Genomic DNA, 25,009 nt, shown 5'->3' on the forward strand with positions numbered 1-25,009 from the left:
GTTGAGAATGATGTCCATGATTCTCCCTACCAGTTAAGTAAGTTTGAATCTCTCAATTACGGAATCACCAGGGCTCTAGACCTGAAGGGGGAGCTTCATCTTCTCTTTTGTGAACATGCCCTCAACTTCATCAATTCTTGGTACTGGTAGTGTCTGAGCTAGCCAAGAGTATAAAATAAACATGGCACCTGTGCTCCAAAACCTTCCCCTGAGATGGCTGGGCTGAGTGAACCTTTCATTAACTATTTTTTTTTTTGTCACTTCTCTTTTATTTATTTATTTATTTATTTATTTTTATTATTATTACTATTATACTTTAAGTTTTAGGGTACATGTGCACAATGTGCAGGTTTGTTACATATGTATCCATGTGCCATGTTGGTGTGCTGCACCCATTAACTCGTCATTTAGCATTAGGTATATCTCCTAATGCTGTCCCTCCCCCCTCCCCCCACCCCACAACAGTCCCTGGAGTGTGATGTTCCCCTTCCTGTGTCCGTGTGTTCTCATTGTTCAATTCCCACCTATGAGTGAGAACATGAGGTGTTTGGTTTTTTTGTCCTTGCGATAGTTTACTGAGAATGATGGTTTCCAGTTTCATCCATGTCCCTACAAAGGACATGAACTCATCATTTTTATGGCTGCATAGTATTCCATGGTGTATATGTGCCACATTTTCTTAATCCAGTCTATCATTGTTGGACATTTGGGTTGGTTCCAAGTCTTTGCTATTGTGAATAGTGCCACAGTAAACATACATGTGCATGTGTCTTTATAGCAGCATGATTTATAGTCCTTTGGGTATATATCCAGTAATGGGATGGCTGGGTCAAATGGTATTTCTAGTTCTAGATCCCTGAGGAATCGCCACACTGACTTCCACAATGGTTTAACTAGTTTACAGTCCCACCAACAGTGTAAAAGTGTTCCTATTTCTCCACATCTTCTCCAGCACCTGTTGTTTCCTGACTTTTTAATGATGGCCATTCTAACTGGTGTGAGATGGTATCTCATTGTGGTTTTGATTTGCATTTCTCTGATGGCCAGTAATGATGAGCATTTCTTCATGTGTTTTTTGGCTGCATAAATGTCTTCTTTTGAGAAGTGTCTGTTCATGTCCTTTGCCCACTTTTTGATGGGGTTGTTTGTTTTTTTCTCGTAAATTTGTTTGAGTTCATTGTAGATTCTGGATATTAGCCCTTTGTCAGATGAGTAGGTTGCAAAAATTTTCTCCCATATTGTAGGTTGCCTGTTCATTCTGATGATAGTTTCTTTTGCTGTGTAGAAGCTCTTTAGTTTAATTAGATCCCATTTGTCAATTTTGGCTTTTGTTGCCATTGCTTTTGGTGTTTTAGACATGAAGTCCTTGCCCATGCCTATGTCCTGAATGGTATTGCCTAGGTTTTCTTCTAGGGTTTTTATGGTTTTAGGTCTAACATGTAAGTCTTTAATCCATCTTGAATTAATTTTTGTATAAGGTGTAAGGAAGGGATCCAGTTGCAGCTTTCTACATATGGCTAGCCAGTTTTCCCAGCACCATTTCTTAAATAGGGAATCCTTTCCCCATTGCTTGTTTTTGTCAGGTTTGTCAAAGATCAGATAGTTGTAGATATGCGGCATTATTTCTGAGGGCTCTGTTCTGTTCCATTGATCTATGTCTCTGTTGTGGTACCAGTACCATGCTGTTTTTGTTACTGTAGCCTTGTAGTATAGTTTGAAGTCAGGTAGTGTGATGCCTCCAGCTTTGTTCTTTTGGCTTAGGATCGACTTGGTGATGTGGGCTCTTTTTTGGTTCCACATGAACTTTAAAGTAGTTTTTTTCCAATTCTGTGAAGAAAGTCATTGGTAGTTTGATGGGGATGGCATTGAATCTATAAATTACCTTGGGCAGTATGGCCATTTTCACGATATTGATTCTTCCAACCCATGAGCATGGAATGTTCTTCCATTTGTTTGTATCCTCTTTTATTTCATTGAGCAGTGGTTTGTAGTTCTCCTTGAAGAGGTCCTTCACATTCCTTGTAAGTTGGATTCCTAGGTATTTTATTGTATTTGAAGCAATTGTGAATGGGAGTTCACTCATGATTTGGCTCTCTGTTTGTCTGTTATTGGTGTACAAGAATGCTTGTGATTTTACATTCATTGGATGCTTATTATGTGCCAGGTACTGTGTAAGATTTGGTTTATCTTTCCAAGGCTCTCAAAAGTGGAGTAGTATGTTTTGGTTATTGAAAATATGGCTGGTCAGGAGCAGTGGCTCACGCCTATAATCCCAGCACTTTGGGAGGCCGAGGCAGGTGGATCACCTGAGGTCAGGAGGTCGAGAGCAGCCAGGCTAACATGGTGAAACCCCATCTCTACTGAAAATACAAAAATTAGGCTGGGTGTGGTGGCTCACACCTGTAATCCCAGCACTTTGGGAGGTCAAGGTGAGCAGATCACCTGAAGTCAGGAGTTCGAGACCAGCCTCGCCAACATAGTGAAACCCTTTTTCTACTAAAAATACAAAAAAATTAGTCAGGTGTGGTGGTGCACGCCTGTAATCCCAGCTACTCGGGAGGCTGAGGCAGGAGAACTGCTTGAACCCGGGAGGCGGAGGTTGCAGTGAGCCAGGACTGTGCCATTGCACTCCAGCCTGGGCAACAAGAACGAAACTCCATCCCAAAAAATAAAAAATACAAAAATTAGCCGGGTGTGGTGGTGTGCACCTGTAGCCCTGCTACTCAGGAGGCTGAGGCAGGAGAATCCATTGAACCCAGGAGGCGGAGGTTGCAGTGAGCCGAGATCATACCACTGAACTCCAGCCTGGATGACAGAGCAAGACTCGGTCTCAAAAAAAAAAAAAAAAAAAGGCTGAGAATTAAGTAAAACCAGAGACTTTTTTGAATTACTTCGAGTTTATTTTTTGTACTCTTAATACATTGAAGGACTTTGGGGTGGAAGAGGAATATGAGAGCCAGTGCTTTGAGAATGTCTTCTTTGTACTGATCAGGATTCCTTAAGAAAGCTTGCTAAAATTCCTCATAGCAAGTGCAGTTTGGCTTTGTACTAGTGTCCTACCAAGAGCTACCCTTGATCCCTTCCTCCTAGCAACAGAAGTCATTAGTCTTTGGAGAGTGAAAAGGACTCTCAAAGACTTGCAGATTCCTAGAAATAGAATGCCTTCTGTGTGTCTGGGGGTTTCCCCCCCTGAATATTAAGTAAGGATAAATCTTTCCAAATTTTAGCCCAACTTTTTAATCTATACTATTTAATATATAAATCAGCTATATACTTGTTCAATGTATGTCTGTCTCTCTTCCTGTCTCTCCGTACATGTTTTAAATAAATTTTTTCCTGATGAAAACTTATGAGTGGTCATTGTGAAAATTCGGAGAAATACAAAAAGTAGAAGAATATAACAGTTCTATATACTAGAGTTAACCTTTATTAACTGTTTTGTCATATGACATCAAAATGTTATATTATTACCTGTTAAATTTAGCATATATACTATACTAAATATAACAGTACGTTTACAAAATTACACCCAATGTGCAGACATTACAGGTTTTATTCATGTAACACTATAGAGTGTCTATTGTCACATGTCATTCAAGTTCTTCTAGAGTGTGATTTTCGTAGGCACATATTGCATAGATGCTCTATAACTTTTTAATCAGTCCCCTGTTCTTGGAAACATGGGCTAATTGCAATTCTTTTTTTTTTTTTTTTTTATTATACTTTAGGTTTTCGGGTACATGTGCACAATGTGCAGGTTTGCAATTCTTCATCATTCTAGAAAGCACTCAGGTAAACATCCCCATAGAGGCAGGACAGAGGGTAAACATCCCCATTGAGGCAGCAGAGATCAAGAGCATGCATTTTGAGATTTGATAAGTTGCAGTTCCACCGCTTATTTCTTTGACTTAGACAAATGATTCACACTGGTCTAGTCATCTATTTCCACATCTGTAATAATGACTCCTGCCTGCATAGTAATGTGAGGATGGAATGAAAAGATGCCTGTGGGTTGCTGAGTCCAGAGCCTTCACATGTTAAATATAAAATGCTAGCTGTTATAATTTTTATATGCATCTCTAATTATTTCCTCAGGACTTATTTTAAGATGTTGAATTGCTGGGTCAAGGTATGTACATGTTTTCAAGGCTCTTAAATGATATTCCCAAGTTTGTAGTTAGCAAAGTCTGAGGAGACTATCCTACACCCCACATTTTGCCATGCTGTGTATTACTGTTTTGCATATAAATTATAAACATTTTAAAATGTATCTTTTTAAATTTAACTTTGCATTTCTGTAATTTTGGGTGAGGTTAGACTGTTTACATATTTATTGCTGATTTATACTACTTTTGTTGAATTGCCTGTTTGTATTCTTAGCCTATTTTTCTATTGGTATGTTCTTCTTTTTCTTTGAAAAAAATTTTTTTTGTTTTATTATTATTATTATTATTATTATTTTTCCCGCTCTGTCGCCCAGGCTGGAGTGCAGTGGCTTAGTGGTGGCTCACTGCAACCCCTGCCTCCCAGGTTCAAGTGATTCTCATGCTTCAGTCTCCTGAGTAGCTGGGATTATAGGTGCATGCCACCATGCCAGGCTAACTTTTGTATCTTTTTAGTAGAGTCGGGGTTTCACCATGTTGGCCAGGCTAGTCTCGAACTCCTGACCTCAAGTGATCCGCCTGCCTTGGCCTCCCAAAGTGCTGGGATTATAAGGCATGAGCCACCGCACCTGGCAGTGTGTTCCTCTTTTGATTACAAGACCTTTTTAGATCTATAGACTATATTTTCAATATTTTTTTTCAGATTATTATTTGTCTTAAACTTTATGGTGCATTTGTTTTTGTTGTCTTATGAATATTTTATTGAGATGGGGTCTCACTCTTTCACCCGGGCTGGAATGCAGTGGTGTTATATTGGCTCACTGCAACCTCCACCTCCTAGGTTCAAGTGATTCTTGTGCCTCAGCAACCTGAGTAGTTGGGACTACAGGTGTGCACCACCATGTCCAGCTAATTTTTGTATTTTTGGTAGAGATAGGGTTTCATCATGTTGCCCAGGCTGGTCTCAACCTCTTGAGCTCAAGGGATCTGCCCACCTTGGCCTCCCAAAGTGCTGGAATTACAGGTGTGAGCCACCATGACTGGCCTAGTTTAAATTTTTATGATGTCCAGTCTGTTATCTTTTTTCTAAACGAATTATGCCATAAAAGACCTTCCCCATGCCAGGTGCAGTGGCTCACACCTGTAATCCCAGCATTTTGGGAGGCTGGGGGGGAGGGGGTGGATCACAAGGTCAGGAGTTCGAGACCAGCTTGGCCAAAATGGTGAAACCCCATCTGTACTAAAAATACAAAAATTAGCCAGGGGTGGTGGTGCACATCTGTAGTCCCAGCTACTCAGGAGTCTGAGGCAGGAGAATCGCTTGAACCTGCGAGGTAGAGGCTGCAGTAAGCTGAGTCGTGCCATTGCACTCCAGCCTGGATAACAGAATGAGACTCCATCTCAAACAAAACAAAACAAAACAAAACAAAACAAAACAAAACAAAACAAAAACCCCTTACCCTATCTAGAATGACAAAAACCTTAATTTTCCTTAAAATCTGTCATGCAAAGTGGAAACTCTGCTTTTTCCTCTAATACTTATCCACTTGACCAGTATCCATATAATGAGTCATCTTCCCCCTTTCCACTACTTTTATATATCACCATGTAATCGTTCTTTTATACATATTGGGGGCCACTGAAGGAGTTTTTATACATATTTTTCTAAAGACAAATCTCTTTACTGTATTTTTTTTGTAATTCTCAACCTTTTAAACACACCAACATTTTTCACCTTTTTAATGCTTAATTTTTCTCCTGATTCTTTATATTCTAGCAAAAATTCTTAAACTTGTCCTCCATGTCAGTATTACTCATTTAAAATTGTTGGGTTGATTGTGATTATTATTTTGCTGTTTATAATACAGATTTTAACTTTTTGTAATGGATTTTCCAATGTCTTTATTATCTTTACTTATTTAACTCCTTTTATTTCTACTTTTCAGCTATAATCTTTATTATTTCAGTCTGCTACTTGTTGTATTTTGTTGTCTTAGTTTCTGCCATCTATATTTTTAGAATTTTACTTATATGACAGAGCGGGTGTTTTCTGAATTATTTTGCAGAGTGCTTTGGTCTCTGTATTTTTTGCCAACAAGTATTTTATAGGATTTTATATCTTCTGTTTAATCAAACCTTTGCTTTTAAGCTCATTGTGGATATGTGGATAGATTCTCCTTGTTCTGCTATTTTCCCGAATCCTGTTAGAATCATTATCTCACATGATGATTGGAGGGCTATTGTACGTAATTCGAGCCAACTTTCTGGTATTCTTAAAGCTTTCATTTAGTGAACCTATAAGCCTGCATTGATTTTTCCTGGTTTTGCTATTTGGTCATGGTCCTGGGAGAGGCCGGATTTACTCCTGGATAATCTGAAACATGCTGTGGTTCTTCCCTCATGACTCTCATGTTTCTTCTAGGGCTCTCCTTCTGAATTCACTTGCCTTGATATAAGAGGACCCCCCTCCACTTCTGCTCTGCAGTCTGATTTCATTGCCTGGATTATAATCTCATGACAGCTCTGGGTGCCCCAGAAAGCCCCCAAAAGTGTGTTTGCTGGAGTGGGGTTGGGGGGTTGCAGCATGGCCTTTCCCCCACACCCCTGGGTGGCTTGGGCTATCACATTGTTTCCCCAGGTGGGTTTTCCTCAGGCCTTCATCTAAGCTTTGCCTAGTGGATATCCTGGTGGCAGGAGAATGTTGACTGAGAGCTTAATTTTCTGTGCTGTTAAAAATTCGTGTTCCTTTTTAGTGTGTTTTTACCGTGATAATAAAGGACTGCAAATTCAGCATCACTGTTTTTCTCGTCCTGTAACCTTTTTTGTTCTTCTTTTTTTTTTTTAAACCACATTTAAAGTAAACTTAGTAAAACAGAGAACACAACGAAGATATTATAGAGCAGTGCTGTAAAGCACAGAATTATAGTAGCTTGCTTCACCCACTTACCTCCGATCCAGCCATGAACTATCCTTCCTTACTCTGGGACATTGAATGTCTGCATTTCTTTTTTCTACGCCCCTTATTTCCCATACCTTCTCACAGAGTAGCATAAATAAAAGCAATCAGTGACTTCTTTCTGAAGAAATCAAAATGTTTTATGATGATTTCTAAGACCTAAAGGCTTACATAGGATTAAGTGGAAACAGCCCAGACTTTGAAGACTGTAGCCTACTGGAGTAGGGGAACCATGAGAAGAGCAAACGTCCAATTTTGTCTACCAGTAAAGGGTAGCAGACAAAGGATGACAGGGCCAGAAGATGATAGACTACTTGGATAGAGGATTGATCATTCTGGGAGCTAGCAATACGGCTACTAATCACAATCCTGAGTCCCCAAAGAAGAAACACACAGATGGAAGCTCACCTCCTCCTCTGCTCCAGCCACCATCACCTTTGCCTGTTGGGATGCTTCAGGCAGGCTCTCCTAAGACTGGGGCTTGAGCCAGTAAGAGCTTTTGGATCTCAAAACAGAAGGGACTGTTAGAGATAGGATATGCACAGAAAAAGCCGACATTAGCAGTTGTCTCTACCTTTTCATGTATATCTGGGGTTTTTTCTTTGAATTCTTAACATGTGCATGTATTACTTTCTCACTTAAAGAGAGAAAAAGATTAATTTGCATACACTATAATGTATTATTAGGAAATTCAAGAGTACATAGGTAACTTTCCTAATAGCTTCCTCCAAAATGTCCTTCATTTTGTCTGCAACACAGTGATAGACTAGATGGCCCTTGGGACTGATCCAAGGGTGACATTTCTAAGACGTTCTCCCCTTATAACCACTGCTTCCAGTCTGTGTCTTCTGATTTTCTGAATTCATGTGATAGTAGGTTCAGGAGGAAATAACATTCATTCTGCTTTCCCCACGTGATGCCTTTTGTACATTGGATTGCTCCTGTAGTTTAGATCTGTTTTACTAAGCAGCAGTGGTCAAGGGACATGGTGGAGAGAGATGTACTGAGTTCCAAAGAAGAGTGTAAATGACGTCTCTGTGGCATATTCAGATGCCATCAGGAAGCTTCTGTAAGTGAGGGAAGCATCAGGAGGGAGGTGTGGAAATCAGCAGCACTTTCTGAAAATGGTGTAGCTTGGGAGGCTGTATTCAACTTAGTTTGGATTTTAAATGAATTAAAATGGATGTGCCCAAGTTATGAGCCTTGCCTCATCACTGCTATAAAAAGCCCTTTAGCCAGGCTGTAATTTGACTCTCCTCTCCAATGTTACGCAATATTCCTATGGTTACAGAGCCCGAATAAGTGGAAGCTAATCATTAGTTTGCTAAATGTGGTTCATGGAACAGTTCACAACTCCCAGACTTGACAACTGCTGCTTGTTCAGTTTCATGTTCACTCTTCTTGGGTAGAAGTTGGTTTCTTCTTTAGAAAAATGTACAGTAACGTTTGTCTCACATCCAGGAACCATGCAGGATGGCAGCTCTCCATGTGTCTTAGGATGGGGAGGGAAAGAGGTCATGCAAAGCAGAGGTTTTTGATACATACTCTTCTGCAGGAAAAAGCCATTCAGGGAGTGCAAGATGACAAAGACACGAATTAAAGTGGCAGACATTTTGGATACTGGGAAAATCACATTTTGTGAACTTTTCAGAAATTTGCTGTGATAAAACCCTATGGAATTTACTGTTCTGTGGCCCCGGAAATAAAATTATGCTCGTTAGGTTCTTCCTTGTTTGTTTCATGTGACAAGAAAGACTTCATTTTACTGCTCAGGGTCACCTACAAACATCATACAGGTACTGTGCCTTTGAGAGCCACGTGTTTCTGAGCTGGGGGCCCTTTCCTTTCTCATAACCCAGTATGTGTCAGGGGACACACGGAGAGCAGTAGATACCAGCTGAATTTGTGCCCCTACCTGGTGATGATAGGCTAAATCCTGAAGCCATTCATGAGTATTTGACCTCTTTCTATTTGGATGAAAATGGTTTCTTTCCCAGGAAATGGAAAATGTCTTCTGCCCACCTGTGACTTATTTTTTTCCAGCTGAAAGGCTGTTGGCCCTGCAGGAGGAACAGCTTTCTTCATTGATGCCCCAGAATTATTCTTGGAGACTGTTCAGAAAGATGCAGTCTGGTGGCTGCCTCCCTTTACCTGGTGCATCATTTAGATCTCTTTGCATTGTAAAAAGACAGAAAACCTGACCTCACCTGGCTTAAGGGGAAAAAGGAATTTACTGGCTCATGTGATAAGAAGGAGAGGCAAATACAAGGGTTCAGGATCCACCATTTCTGCTTATCTCGTCTCTGGGTTGTTGGACTTTCAGGCTCTGTGTGGTGGCACCTGGCAGTTACATAACCTCCTAGTGCAAGCCCAGCAAACAGCAAATATCTGTTCCTGACTCCTGGAGAGTTACTCTGATTGGGCAGGCTTAGGTCTTGGGCCATCCCTTATCCAGGCATTGAGTCCAGAGAGTCGATATGCTTTTGGCCAGTCTGTCCTGAATCTCATTCTCCACCCCTGGAAAAAGTAAGAAAAGAGTTGCTCTCCTACTCAAAATGAGGTGATATGCAGAAAAAAAAGGACTGGGAGCTGGTGGCAAAGAACTAGTCTTTAGCCAGTATGAGGGAGCTGGATTCTCCCTCCTGTGCTCTGTAAAGGACTCTGTGACCCTCCCACCAGTACGTGTATGACCTGGCCTGCCTCACCAGGGACAGGATGGGGATCTGTGAAGCAATTACACTCCCCAGCCTCTGCCTCTTCTTTTCTCCTTGTGTGCTACTCAGGAAGATTTTAAGAATTATCTCTCCTGTTCTTTTATCATACATGCTTGTTTAAAATATACTGATTTGTTTAAAAGTCCATACAAGAAGACACAAAAGAAATTGTCAGAGCTGATATAGTTATGGTGGTTCTCATTGCACATTTGAGCTTAAAGCAATTTTTTTAAAAATACAAAAGTAATGGAATAAAATCATACCACAGTCCACCACTTTAACCCAACCACTAATTTAGAGTATTTCCTTTCAGCCTTGTTCATATAAAAAGTTCGTAGAAAAAGTTTCTCACAAATATATCTTGGTTTTTTTTTTATTTGACATTATATAATGCAGACATTTTCCATGTTGCTTTACAGTCACCATTGTCATATAAATTGGCGAGGTAATATTCCATCAGGTAGACATACGGTAATTCACTTAATCATTCTTCTATTGTTGGACATTTAGGTTGTCTCCCTTTTTTGTTGTTTTTTTTCTGCTTTTACAAAGAAGAGTGTGTGCTGAACATTTCTGGGGTCTGTAACTTTTCTCGTGCCTTATCTTATTTTCTGAGGATAGACTGTGAGAAATGAGATTACTGGTTCACAGGGTGTAAACATTTTTAAGACTATGATACATATTACCAAATTGCTTCTCAAAACTCTTGCATTTGTCTCTCCTGCTGCCAGCAGGATAGGAGAGGATCAGTTTCACTGCATTCTTGCCAGCAAGAGATATTGGAATTTTTAGACATTTTCCTAATTTAATAGGTAAAAAAAAAAATACTTATTGTTTTTGTTTTACTTTGCATTTCTCTAGTTACTAGCAAGATTGGATGTCTTTATGTGTGCTTATTTATTAGTTCCATTTTATGCTGTGCTTTATGTATTGTCTTTTCTTCATTTTAGACCCCAAGACTGCTTCTGAGACAGAAACAGATATCTGTGCTGAATGGGAGATAAAGACCATCACTAGTGCTCTGAAGACCTACCTAAGGTAGGGACTTTCCATTTGCAAGGCAGAGTGCCAGCTAGTTATCATGCAATCAGGAAGAAAGCAGTTTTATTTTCAGACTGCGGAGAGCTGTCGGGTGGGTGTTTGAGATGTGGAAACAGCTTCTGTGTGGGTGCGTTTAGCTCAGCTGGTCAAACCAATTGTAAATCATCCATAGTTGATGGGTTGCCTTTGTGCAATGACACCATGAGTGATTTAGGGAACTTTGTTCTATATGAGAAGTATTGTGGTAATTAGCCTTGAACAGAACCTAAAATGGAGTCTTCCCCGAAGTCCCTGAATAATCTGTTAAGAACACAAGGAATCATGAATCATATTCTGTTAAGAATGCGTGATTACATACCTCATGTATTTTGATAGTTTCATACTTTACACAGAGTACATTGCTGACAATGGTTCTTAAAAGTGAGAACTTAATGGAACTCCGTTTTGACTCCTTCCCTGACACTGGACAATATTATTTCCCTGGAGAGACTATTTTCCTTGTATCATTTATATATGATATTACTGTACCATCTCTATGCCTCCTTTCATTATTAAAGGTTGGGTTATTGACCAGCTGCCTGCATCTTAGTTTCATGAATAGACCAAAATATTTATGCTGGACTTGAAGGACAGGAATACCATAGTTCTTATAAAAAAAGGTGGGACCTAGTCTTAAAAGGAGAGGAGAATGCTCATCAGAGATAGCGTAAGTCTTTGTGCGGATTTTTTGAAGATGCAATTGGCTGGAAAGCAAAGGAAGGAGGCCACAGAAAAGGAACTGCTGATGTAGATTTTATTGGCTATTGGGTAATTAGAGTCAAGAGTAAGATATAATGTAAGTGTTAACTAAAACTAGGAGTCGATTTAAGGGACCAATGAGAATAAAATCTGAGCCAAGAATAATGTATAGTCCTATTGAGAAGTTTCTTATTTGAACTATCAGAAAAAAAACCTCAAGTTTATGGTTAAACATACTCATACCCCAGCAGGTAAAATTTGTTTATATCATACCTAATGTTAGGGGTTCTAGCATTCTGGAGCAATACTCCATAGTGAATTCACCACCAAACCCTACAAAAATCTTTTATAGTGTTTCTAGATGAATTGATTCTAACAACAAGCCACTGGGAAGATCAAGAATTGCAAATATGTAGTTAGTTGCCTGTTTCTCAGACACATCTTAAAATGCTGTTGTTGATAGATGAGTCACTGACTGAAAAGGAAATCTCTTAGTTTGTGTTAGACTCTTGCATTCGCACTATTTTAGTGTTGACAATGAAACATAGTTGTATCTATTCCTTTAAGAAAGAGAGAGAATAAAAATTTGGGATGAAATCTCAGAACCCTTGCAATAGGGAAACTACATTTTTATTGTTTCCCTGTGATCTTTGTCTTCGAGAAATGTAATACAGTTTGTCAGTCTCTAGGCTGTTATTTAGAGAGAATATGATTATTCTTATTATTAAGCTGACTAGCCTATCTCCTTTTCCTCCAGAATGCTTCCAGGACCACTCATGATGTACCAATTTCAAAGAAGTTTCATCAAAGCAGCAAGTAAGTCTTTTTTGTCTCAGTTTTAAGAGGAAGAGAATAGATTTTTCTATTTCAAAGAAGAGTCAGTATCCCAAAATAAATATTACCTAACCCTTCATATTCTGCACGTAAACTGGCCACATAACATACTCATGAGATTCTAACACAGAATAAAAATGAAACAAATAGGGATTGCTAAGGGCCTTTCTACCACATTGAATTTACAGCAGAGGAGAGAAACTTCAGAAGTCTTTTTTTTTTTTTTTTTTTGAGGGGAGGAGAATGTTGGAGGGATAGAGAAAAACAAGTTTGCCTTTCTAGTTTTGATTATTGGAGTTCTAACTTCTTAGGTTTTTTCCAGCCTTTGAGTAGCATTTTGCAGAATGAATCAGACATTGCACATTACCTAAATTGAGCATTGGAAATGTTTCCCTGAATATGACACCATTTATATAACTTCACAGTCCTCTTTTCCATTATGTCTTCCATTTACAGCTTCTGATCATTCTTCAACTATATCATCCAGGTCCCTGGTGTCATATTACTGGTATTAAAATACATAGGGATTAGGTGCAAGCTACTCTAAGTATACTGGAATCTCTGGCTACATGGGTCAGGCCTCTTGTAAAGGGGCAGAAAGATTCTCTATCAGATTTAAATCTGGTGTGAATCTTCATAGTATTATTATGTCGATAACTTGTGCCTCTCCCGGGTTCCTTTCAGCCTTTAGAATTTATTTACTCTGGTAGCTACTACTGGCCTAATTCAATAGTACCTAATGTTCTGGTGTCCTTATCTACTCATAGTTGTCCCCTTAAAACAGGAAGGAGAAAGCCAGGAGCGAAGATGGTGTTTATGTCATTTCTTTCTAGAGAAATTACAAACCCATAGCAACCATTCTCTACTTAAACCTCACATCAGTTCTATAAATAGGGGTGATGAGTACCATCAATCTGTTTGCCAGAGTAACAAAGCCACTTACCTAGGTTCAACCAAGAGAATGTGACAAGCCATGATTTAGGTTACAAGTTGGCAGAAAGACTTGAATATTTTATCTGCCATTTCTTTCTTTCTAGCAGGCTGGTTGTCATATGTGACTTGAGAATACTGGACATTTCCTTTGATATCTTTGATGCTGTCTCGAGGTGTTATTTTGATATTTGAAACCCTTGCAATGTTGTTCATGTAAGATTTGTTTATCACTTTACAAGTGCATAAAGTTCCTTACTTCCTTGAAATGAAGTCTTCCCTCTAGGGAGCCAGCTACTCCTGAGTTTGTTCTCAGGAGCAGCTCTGGGTGTGCAGTTGACTGGCTGCATTTCATCACGTCATCATCTTGGCTTGGATTTTTTGATGACAATTTTTTTTGGCAACCCTGTTCCAGAAAGCACCATTAAAAGGACTTCCAGATCTAGTCATGCTGGCCACGCAGTATGCACACAAGACAGGATTGTAAATCTTTGAGAAATCCTTGGGCTGTTAGTGCTCATCCTTTGGTTTCCCTTGATTTTTCAACCTTAAAGTTGTTTAGCTGTGACACTGATAAAATATTACCTCCCTCCTTCCTTTGCAGAACTGGAGAACCAGGAGTCTCGGGTCTCTGAAATCCACAGCCTTGTTCATCGGCTCCCAGAGAAAAATCGGCAGATGTTACAGCTGCTCATGAACCACTTGGCAAAGTAGGTTTAAGACCAATTACTAGCCTTTTTCTTACCCCTGAAAGTTCTTATCTTAGCAGTGAAGCTGGTCTCAGTTCTGCTTTTGTTTCTCTCTCCCACTATTGCATCAGGTATGCTGGAGGCTTAGGAAAGAAATGTGTGAAATGTTCATTGCAGTGGAGAACAGCAGCAAATGCCAGATGGCCTTCCCAGAGGATGCTGGGGAAGTGCTCATCCAACCAGGCCACCAAGCAGAGTTTTCAGGGGGATTTTGCCTATGGTGATCAAGGGCAAATTGGAGTGTGTTGTCCATGATACCAGGTCACCACACAGAATTTTGTGGGATTAGATGTTCTTATGCTCATCAAGAACAAACAAAAATATGTTGTGGGTTTACAGAATTTGGGTTTTCAGTAGAGGACTGGATTCTAGAGCTGACTCTGTTATTAACCTGCTGCTTAACCAGCCCTGAACAAACCGCCGAACTTTCTATTCCTTAGTTTCCCCATCTGTCTAATATGGATAATAGACTTCCCTTTTCCTACAAGGATCATTGATTTTTGAAGTTACATGCATTAAAGCCTTTGAAGAAGTATAAAGAATAAAGGAATTATTTTTGGCAAATACTCACTTGTCCTCTGAGATAATCAAAGCATTCAGTAGGGACCTGATTTTCTTGGAATGGTTTTGAATATTTGTGTATTTTCTGTTCCTTGACCCTTTTACAAATGGCATTGCCGACTTCCCGTGCTGCATTCGTCACTACTTGTGTGTGTGTTCTAACCTTCCATTGACTTTGATGGTATGTTCTTGATTGCAGACTGGAGCACAAGAAAAGAACGAGAGCATAACAGTTAACCTAAATTATTAAACCCTACATTCTACTGAACTGATGTGTTACAAATTTGGCCCTTATAGTCCATACTTTGCTATGCCATTGGGGTATTTCTTGGGGATAAGTTGATATTCTTCTGAGGGAGATTGTAATGGTTAGTTTTCATCTTTCTGTCAAGCACTTGATATTGTCTTTGGGAAAAAGAGTGATATATATCATGAAGATTTCCACCATTTCCTCATTTCCATCAAGAAGCCAAGAGTGTCTTGTGTGTTATTGGGAAGCAATTCGGCAAAGCCACGGTTGCTCCGTTATTGACCAACTTTTTTTCTTGGCTTGCCATATCAGAGCTGCTTGTTCAGGAGTACTTAGGAAGCATAGCAGATAACATGCAAGTTTACAGGAGAATGCCCTAAAGGTGTCAAAGAATCCCGATGAAGCATGTTTAAAATAATGGGAACTGGGCTTTAAAAAGTAACTCCAGATGTTCTGAGATGACCGTTTAGTACTGGTTCCACACAACCTAGAGTCAGGCATTTGTTAAGCAGAGAAGCTGGTTTAGATCTTAGTTGCAAAACTTTGCAGACTTGAAGGACAAACACCAAGACATAGGAGGTTCCAGGTGCACCCTCCAGCCTAGTATGTGTGGGGATGCTCATGACTGCTTCATGGCCATCGGGTCTGAAAGAGGCCTTCAGTCCTGCAGAGAGCAGCTGGAGAAGGGTTAGGAACCATCTGAAAGCCATGGGCCTTTTCAAGCCGTGCAATTGGAAGGAGAGCTTAATTGAACTGAGAGAGACCAAAAGTGAAGGGTGACCCAGAAGAGCCAGTGTTGCATTTTTCCTACTTTTAAATTTCCTTTAGGATTGTTAGGATTCTTTAAAGAAGAAGAAAAAAGGATTTAAAAAACAAAACCAAACCCTTGAGGTAGATCTTGAACAGTTGAACTTGTTCATCTCCTGGTTGGATGACTCACTTTGTCCTCTTTCCCACCCTTTCCCCCTCCAGTCCCATTACATTCAGTCCATCCTTCTTACTAACCTAAGAGTTGTAAACTGGAATTTGCAAATCACAGTTGTGACCTTGACACTTCTTTGTTTTTTTGGCCTTCTAACCAATTTAAGGCAATTTTATTTTTGGAGTTGTTCACTTCATAGCATTTCTTGAGCATTGTCTTATCTGTGAAACTTGAAAATGCTTTTCTGTGGTTTTATGGCATTTTTTGATCATTTAATTATCAGAAATCTACCTGTAGGCAAGCTCTCATGCTGTAATGTGAGTTGGTTAGAGCTAGTATTAGGCTATAGCAGACTCAAATTCTTAGCGTGCAGTGTTCTTGGTCTCCCGAGCCTCTATATTTAAAATGTCCCCGTGGAGAAGGATATGAATGAGCAGTGTTGAATCCAGTAAAGAGTATTTATTTAGGTCTGAAAAAATTCTTTGGCATCCAGAGGAGTTCTAAGATTCCACTTAAACTTTATATTCTCATTTACAGCACTGTCCTTATTTTAAAATCAAGCAGTAAGGGAAAGTTAACTTGGGACAAGAAGTTTGTCTAATTCCAGTTTTCTCAGGTTTAGACTTACCCTAGGCTACGCCTGAGCTATTGTTCCTCTGGGCTACTTACTTAATGGTCAGCTTCCTTCCTAAGTTTTGGTTTCAGGGCTGATTCTGCTGGAAAACTGGTGTTTACTTCTCTTATTACCTACTGTTTGCCTTGTCCATCTCGGAATTCTGGTTCAAAGGCAAGCATTTTGTATTGTATATTTTTTAAAGTACTCTTTTGAAACTTTTTCCAAAATTGATTTCCCTTAGCCACAGAGGGAGATTTAAGGCATTTTATATTTAATCCCAGCTAAAAATTCATTCAGAGGGGAAAAAAAGTATTGGGTGGGGGGAAGGATAAAAACTCCAAACCTCTAAAGCAAATGATTACCAGGGTACATCCAAATCATAGAGATGTTGGATTTGTTTCAGACCTCAGAGGGAACATAAAAATTACAGGCAACCATGCACGTATTTTTGTAGTTTCAGCTTAAATCTACTATGATAATTAGATGTTTTCTGTTTGGATCTTGGAATCTAGTATACAGTCTGGAGTCATGTGCTTCAAAGCATGGTTAGAATAACCTGGAGCGCTGGTTTCCATTGACATTTCTGGGCTCTGTGGGTCTACTCAGTCAGGCTCTCTGCCTGGGCATCTGCATTTCTGATTTATTTTGCAGGTAATTATTATGTGAACAGTGATCTAAGAACCACTGGCCCAGAGAATGGGCCATATGCAAGGATTTTCTAGGAGAGAGGAAAATGGTATTGAGAGGAATATGGATTGGGATGTAGGCGAATATTAGAATTAGAAAGAAGAAGCTCAAAGCAGTGAGTTCGAAAGGGAGATTTTATTGTCGTGATTAAATTAGCTTTTAAAAATCCAGTTTTGACTTTCCAAGTCTTTGCAATTTGACTTTGCATTGAGTTTTCAACAAATGTTTTTGTTTTAAAATCATGCAAAAGGCATTTTTACTTAAGAAAAAAATCATTCCCAGCTAGCTGTGGATCCTTGTGCCAATTTTTCTGCCTCTTTGAGCCTCAGTTTTCTTTCTCTTCCAATTGTATAATTCTGTTATTTTTATCAGGTGGAGCAGGACACGAGAAAAGTATCCCACTCTTATAATCATAAGAGGAAATAAGAGTAGATGAGTAATAAAGACTAATTTCATGGTAATTTCCTAATGTTTACATATTATGACTCCAAGTATGTTCTATATCCCCACACATACCATTCGTAGTGGCTCATTGTAGATTTATTACGGTGTATGCAGTGAGGAAGGATTTCAAAGAACTCTTCATACATCAGGAGTAGATATTAAAAATACCTTTTCACAGCTGGTTTTCCCAAAATACTTATTGAGAAATAAACCTCAGTCTCTTTCCTTTTTTGGAGCAACTGTTCCTTTGTTGCAGGAACCCTTGGAGAGGCAGAGCACTGTCTTGCTTCCCCAGAGAGATATGGTATCATTTAGGATGCTTTGAGCTGCAAGAAACAGGAAATCCAATTGAAAATGGCTTAAACAATAAGGAGATCTGTTGTGTCATGACACAGAATCTGTCCTGAGAGTTGGTTAGTTTCTCAGCTCATGAAGGACTCAGGTTATTTCCATGTTCCTGCTCAGCCAGCGTCTTGTGTTGGCTAGCTCCTCGCAGAGTCCCAGCATACTGCATTGTGTCCTTGCGTGTTAGTGCTTGTCCAGAAGCAGAAAAAGCATTATTTCTTCTCTGAGTCCCTTTTTAAGGGCTAGGATGATACTTTTCACAGACATCCTCCAGCACACTTTACGTCACATCTCATTGGTTCAGAGCAGTCATTGGGGACCATCACGATTATTTTCCATCCAACAGGATTTATCTGAACCACTTGTGGGAGGATTGGATATCAGAATAAAGGCAGAGCTTTGACAGAATAAAGACAGCCCATGGTGTCTACGGCAAGTAGTCTTGGTAAATCACATTCAACAGAGAGTATTAAGTCTATTGCATGGTGTGCTAACACAATCAAGATATATAGGACAAAAAAGACCAATTTTGGGAGGAGAGATGAGTACATCTGCATTGTGGGCACATAGGCACTAAATTACAAGATTTTAGCTGGTGGGAGGTAAGAGAGGGTAATGAAGAGGGCAAAACTGACTTTACTTCATTGCCTCTTGCTGATTCCCTATGTGTTCTTTTCATTACCCAATTGTCTAATGTTTATTTTGATCATCTGTTATATGTTGTGACTTTCCAAAATGGACAAAATTCTGTAGATCACTGGGATTATAAAGGAATATTGTGGGGAAAATGCTTGGCATACAAGTGAGACCTTATCAAAATATGTAGACTCTGTTGGCAGAAGTTATCAAGGATTGAGCATGTTGTAGCTTGGGTTTTTTTTTTTTTTTTTTTTTTTTTTTGGTTCCTGTGACTTGAGTCTGAGTACTTCCAGGCATCCCTGCAAATCAAAAAGGATGTATTCGTATTTCTTTAATGATCTAGAAACAGTGAATTGGGTTCATGTACAAATGCTTGTGGTTATAAAAAAAAGTCTTGCCAGGCATTGGCACCAAGGAGGATGAGCCCTAGTGGTTCAGTAGCATTCCTTGAACTTCTTAAGAAGGGTTCAAAATAAAAGGAAGTGAACATTAAGACAATGTAAGCACGTTTTAGATACTCTAATATTCCTTCTTTCTCCATCCCAAGTCTAGAAGATAAGATTTAACTTACCAACGAGCTGTTAAACATGAGAAGAGCCAGTTATTCATTTGCCATCAAGGCTAGTCCAGATAAAATAGCCGTAGAATTTTACAAAACACATTTAAAGAAAACAGTATTTTGTGATGATGGCTTAGATGGAAAGCTCCTGTGAGTTTCTCTGGCTGCCTTCCCTTAGCCATACACCCTGGCTCCAGAACCTTTGTTCTCTCTAGTAACCACTGAACACTGCAGTGCTGCCAGTGCAGAATTGCTTGGCTGCTGGGCCACTGGTGGTATGGCCTGATACCCCCACGCAGCCACATTGACCCCATTCTCCAGTCCCATCGGGCTTTTCCCTCACTGACTCCCACGGGGAACTCAGAGTTCTAGTGATTTTAACCCTTTTCTATCTCTTGAATCTGTCTACTTTTCTCTGTCTCCATCAGTACTCCTGTAGTCCAAGCTGCCACTGTGTCTTTCCCACGCTGCTTGCGAAGGCCTCCTCCCTGTTGCTCTGGCTGGTGGAGCTCTGGCTCCTCTCCAGTCCGCAGAGTGCATGTTGTGCTTCCAGGGAACTTTGAAAACTGCAAATCTCAGCATGTGATTCCCCTGCTTAAAAAACTTCAAAGGCAGCTTCCCCATTGCTCTTAAGATAAAACCCTGGAAATGGCCTCCAAAGCCCTGTCTGGACCAGACGTTTCTGGAATTTGCAGTTTCATCTTGTGTCCGTTTCTCATGATCACCATCCTGTCCCTACTGCATGGCACACAATAGACACTCATTAATATTTGTTGGGCAAACACATGAAGAGTCTCTTGACCGCTTCTCAAATACCGACCTCCCTGCTCCATCTTTTTACCTTTTGCAATTCATTTTCTCCTGTCTGGAATGGCCCCTCCCCAGCCTCTGCCTGCCAAAGGCTACCTCATTCTTCCAGCATCAGCTCAAATGTCACTGCCAACAAGAATCCTTCCTGCCACAAGTGCCCTCTTGCTTTCCTGAGCTCCCACAGCCTTTGCTTGTTCCTCTCTTTTAGCATGTATCACATTCCACCTGATGGGACAGTTTGCCCAGGTAGGTATCTCTCCCTCCTGTGACATCTTAAGCTCTCAGGGGATGGGCAGTCTGTCTCCCTTGTCTTTGTTTCTTACCTGGAAGTTGCAAACGAAGCCCGTGGCCAGAGCAGCCCACACATGTGTTTGGTGGTGGTGGTGTCTTACACAGTACTGTTTTGAAACTTTGAACAGGTTTGCAACATCTTTAAAGGGGGCGATTTTACTTGAAAAATTCGTATCTCACCACTAACAATTGGCTGGAGCTGAGTAGACGCCACACCCTATCCTCCAGGGTGTGCCTTCTCCAGTTTGCCTTAGTTCCTAACAGTCCCTGTTGTCTCTTGCTCCCGGCCTACTTCTTTCAGGTCTCCTACCTGCGTGGCCATGTTGTAGGCGTTTGGGTTTTCGATCCTTGCCTACCTATTGGCTTATGCCAAAAGAGGAGCTCGATATTTGGTGAATCACATAGATGAGTAAGCAGAAATGGGCTAAGGGAGTTACTTCCTTGACTGGCTCTTTTTTTTTTTTTTTCTCCTGAAAGATTTATTATTTCTGATAGATGGGAGGTCCATGAAAGAAGTGAGTGATACCGCTTCCCGGCCTATTTATGGGTATGGGGCAGGAAGAAGAGTGCATTTTTTTAAGACAAAGAATGGGATTCTCAAAGGACCTTCTCTAGCTATTTTTGGCAGAGTCAAAGGAAAATCTATTTAAAGGGACATTGCACAGAGCGCAACGACATATTTTAAAGCAAACAGACAACTTAGCACTTTAAATTAATGGAAATGGAGAGGAAGAAATCAGAGCTCAACATTATTTAGCCTCACCGCCAGACCTTTGCTTACTTTCAACCCAAGAATTTGTCTGTTCTGTGGCTTTGTAGCCTTTAGAGATAGGAGAAAGAAAGATATCAGTTCAGTTTAAATTTTTTGCCTTAAAAAACCCAACAAAATTTCTGAATTCAAGGAACTAAATCTTTCACATCACATGTAACGCCCATTCTGAAAGGGGAAATGCTTGACTTCAAGCTGTTAATGTTCAGCAGTCTTAGAGCTCCTTTGATTTGGGTCTCTTGTTTGTTTTGAGTTGTTCCACTTATGTTTGGATTTATTTTCTCAATAGATTTCCTGTTTTCTGATTCATCTCTTCCTTTTCTGAGTCCACGGAATCCCCTCCCAAATTAAGGGAGGAGTGGGAGGAAGGCACTCTGTTTTTCTTAGTTGGTGCCGCCTTTAATTTCGGGAGTATTATAAAAGTGACAGAGTATCAGCAAACATGAACATGACTCAGTTTCTTCCTTGCTAATCCTTAGCAGAGCTTAGATTTCTTATACGTTGGCCTTGGGAGCATGTTCTTCATGAAATGCCTCTCTTTTTGGCTGAGTGGTGGTGGATAAATTGATTCGCTCACGCTGTTTTGGGCACTGGAGTCCTCTCTTGCTGCATCCTCTTTGAATTGCATCGTGAGTGTTATCTGCGATACTTATGTTCTTACATTGACTGGTTACTCACCAGCTCTTCAGAACAATTGTGGCTGAAACGTGGCAGCTGGCAGACTTCTACGTATATGAAGTTAATCTGTAGGGCATAAGAGCACAGTGGTTAAGAGAGAACATTCTGTAGCCAAACTGCCTGATTTTGATCTCATCTCTTACGTAACCTTGCATGTGAATTATTTCTCTTCGGCCTGAGTTTCCAAATCTGAAAAAGATGATAATAATTGTATCAGAAAGTTTTAACTTAGCACATCAGGTTTTCTTGGCTTCTCCTGTTTGTATTGCAGCCACCACTGAGATGACCACTTCTGTGTGGGCTCCGCCGCCCTTCCTGCAAGTGCAGCCTGGTAGCCTGGAGCCTCATGCCTGCGTTTCTTACCTCCCACCCTAGGGAGGCATGACACAAAATGGCATTCACACACAGATACGCTGGGACAAGGGGAAGTTAAAAAACTCTGAGGGGAAAACCTTTGGCCAGTGGGAGAAGGGAGCTGAGTATCTCAGAAGCAATTGTTCAACAGCCTCTTTGAAGATGGTCTCAAGAGATTGAGCAATTGTGTTAGTGCTTGAACCAGGTGGGGTGTAGCTTCTCTTCTCCACCTCATTCCCCCAAGAATCCCCTGGTAAAGTAGTGTCAGGTAAGCCTTTACGTACAGTCATGCGCCACATAACAACGTGTCTATCAACGATGAACCACATATATGACAGTGGTCCCTTAAGATTATATCATGTTTTTACTCTATCATTTCTATGTTTAGCTATGTTTAGATGCACAGATACTTCCCATTGTGTCACAGTTGCCTACAGTGTTCAGTACAAACATGCTGTGCGGGTTCGTAGCTGAGGAGCAGTAGGCTATACCATAGAGCCTAGGTGTGCAGCAGGCTCGACCGTCTATCTGGGTTTGTGCAAATGCACTCTATGATGTTCACACAGCAATGAAATCGCCTAACGACATATTTCTCAGCATATCTCCATTGTTAAGCGATGCATGACTGTACTTCAAGTCTCTTCTTTCTGGAAAACCTAAAGTAATACAATAATAGTGCCCACCCTTTTAGAGTTGTGCACATTAAATTAATCTACACAAAGTTCTTAGAAGAGTGCCTGGCACATAGTATACCTTCCATAAATGTTAATTTCTACAATCTGTTGGAGAAAACAGGGAACGGGAGAAAGAAGATGATAGAGCTGGTGCGGGAAATTGGGGCAATTGTTGAAACCAAAATAAGTCTTTCTTGCTGACTAGATGGGGCTTTCTTCATGGTTTTGTTATTGGCAAGCAAAACCCTTAGGGCTGGATGCTAAAAACATAGCACACACAGCTCTTGTCCACTTGGGAGATTTCTGTGTGTGCATGTGTTTATTTTTGCCTTGCTTGTGTTTTCTTGGCAGTTTGTGTGCATTTGGCCCAAAGGGCTGAGCATCTCTCCCTTCCTAGCAAAAGATGAGCCAGCACAGGGCCAGCTGGGAGAAAGAGCTGTTCATATCTGGTTTCAGGTCCTACCTTATTGCAAGTCTCACACTTCCCTGTAAATATCAGGGCTCTTCATGATTCAAATGCTCCGTGGAGTGGTGCACCTGTTTGAAGGAACAAGCCATGTGGGGCTGATTTCCATGGAGGTTACCTCCCCTTCCCCCTCCCCTGCCCCTCCCCCTCCCGCTTCTGCTGCTTGGTGTCGCAAGGCTGATTTCATCTCCGATGCAGCTGTCTTTGCTAGAGTTTAATAACTCTTAATTTCCTGGAGGGGGATGGCACGTTATATCATGAAGACTCATCTTCGTCTGCATGGTCTGGAAATTTCCACTCATCTTTGTGATCTTTGAGATGTTTCCCTTTGTGGGAGAGTCTGACTTTCCTTCTGTTTTACTCAGTTTGACTGCCCTCTCAGATGCCATTCCCAGATTAAACATGACCATCCACTGTGAAAACGGCCCTCTTGACCTTCCAGTTTTCCCCTGGGAGCAGCCTTCACATGGATTTCCTTCCCCGAGTTACTAAAATCTGCATTGAAGTATTAATCTATACTCTAAAGAAGGTCATGCCTGTATTTAGCTTCATTCTGTCTTGGTAGATATTTTTTCACTTTTGCAGTTTCAGTCCAAGAAAGGGCTTGAACAAAAGTTCAGAGGGTTTGAATTTTGGTATCAGTCTTTTCTGCTTCCACACATGCACAGGAAAGTTTTTCTTCCAGCAGTTTAGCATCCTGATTTATTTCGTGTTTCCAATTTGGTATTATAAGTCACTATTCTTGATTCTCTTCAGTAGGCAGTAAAGGAACACAAAATGTTGGGTCTTGTTGGTCTATTGCAAGCAGATCTTGCTATGTACTTGGAGATGCCTAGAATTGGGTAGAATAGGGTCACTATTTTATTAAAGTCAGATATTCCATGAGAAAATGGGGCACCCTAGGCCTCAAAACTCAGTTTGTATATTAGTTCTTTGGCTGTAAGCAACAGATGTCAACTGTGGCTAATTTAAAAAATAAAAACAGGGTCCAAGAGCAGTGGCTCACACCTGTAATTCCAGCACTTGGGGAGGCCAAAGCAGGCAGATCACTTGAGGCCAGGAGTTTGAGACCAGCCTGGCCAACATGGTGAAACCCCATCTCTACTAAAAATACAAAAATTACCTGGGTGTGGTGGCACTTGCCTATAGTCCCAGCTACTTGGGAGGCTGAGGTATGAGAATCGCTTGAGCCCAGGGAGGCAGAGGTTGCAGTGAGCCAAGACCATGCCACTACACTTCAGCCTGAGTGAGAGAGCAAGACCTTGTCTCAAAAAATAAAATCAAAAATAAAAGGAATAAAATTTATTGAAAGGCTCGTGGGTCAATCACGTAATAGAAAGTAGAATTGAACCATCAGACATCGCGAAGCAACCTCAAGGGCCCTTGTGGTACCTGGCATCCTACTACGTTTCCCTAGGCCATTTCTTCTTCTCTGCTAGATGATTATCTCAGATGTTGCTTTTCATTCCACAGAGAAAATATATACAATCAGAAGAGAACTTCTACAAGCTGCCACCACAATATCCACACCTATGCCCGTGTTTCTGCCATCTCTCCTGTGTGACAGGGGAACCCAGTGCTCCTACCTAAAGGCATTCCCTTTCCTGGGACACTAGAGCCGATTGATTCCCCACTGGATCTGTAAGGACTTGGGTGCTTCAGTAGTTTCTCCCTCTATCTTCTATGTCATTAACTTTTCTGTCTCTACTAAATCTTTCCCATCAGCACATAAGCATGTTGTAATTTATGCAATCCTTTGAAACATAAAAAAGGAAAAAGCAACAACTACAAAGACTCTTTCTCAATCCCATATCCCCTTTTAGGTACTATCCCATTTTTCTGTGCTCTTCCCAGAAGAACTCAAATAGTTGTCTGTGCT

At 40.5% G+C, this 25,009-nt stretch overlaps 1 protein-coding gene across 11 annotated transcripts in view; it reads left to right on the plus strand.

Moving 5' to 3' along the window:
- Positions 1 to 25,009, plus strand: part of ARHGAP26 (Rho GTPase activating protein 26) — a 477,291-nt gene that overhangs the window by 289,932 nt on the left and 162,350 nt on the right. For all 11 annotated transcript variants that reach the window (XR_009213838.1, XM_032158217.2, XM_032158220.2 and 8 more), the window contains exons 15-17: positions 10,724 to 10,811; positions 12,310 to 12,368; positions 13,921 to 14,026. Coding sequence is in view for 10 of the 11 variants with exons in the window: in XM_032158217.2 (XP_032014108.1) it covers positions 10,724 to 10,811; positions 12,310 to 12,368; positions 13,921 to 14,026 (253 nt within the window). In the remaining variant the exon portion in view is untranslated. The remainder of the gene's footprint in view (positions 1 to 10,723; positions 10,812 to 12,309; positions 12,369 to 13,920; positions 14,027 to 25,009) is intronic.

This window comes from Hylobates moloch, unplaced genomic scaffold (genome assembly GCF_009828535.3).
Source record: "Hylobates moloch isolate HMO894 unplaced genomic scaffold, HMol_V3 SCAFFOLD_6, whole genome shotgun sequence".
Lineage (NCBI taxonomy): Eukaryota > Metazoa > Chordata > Mammalia > Primates > Hylobatidae > Hylobates > Hylobates moloch.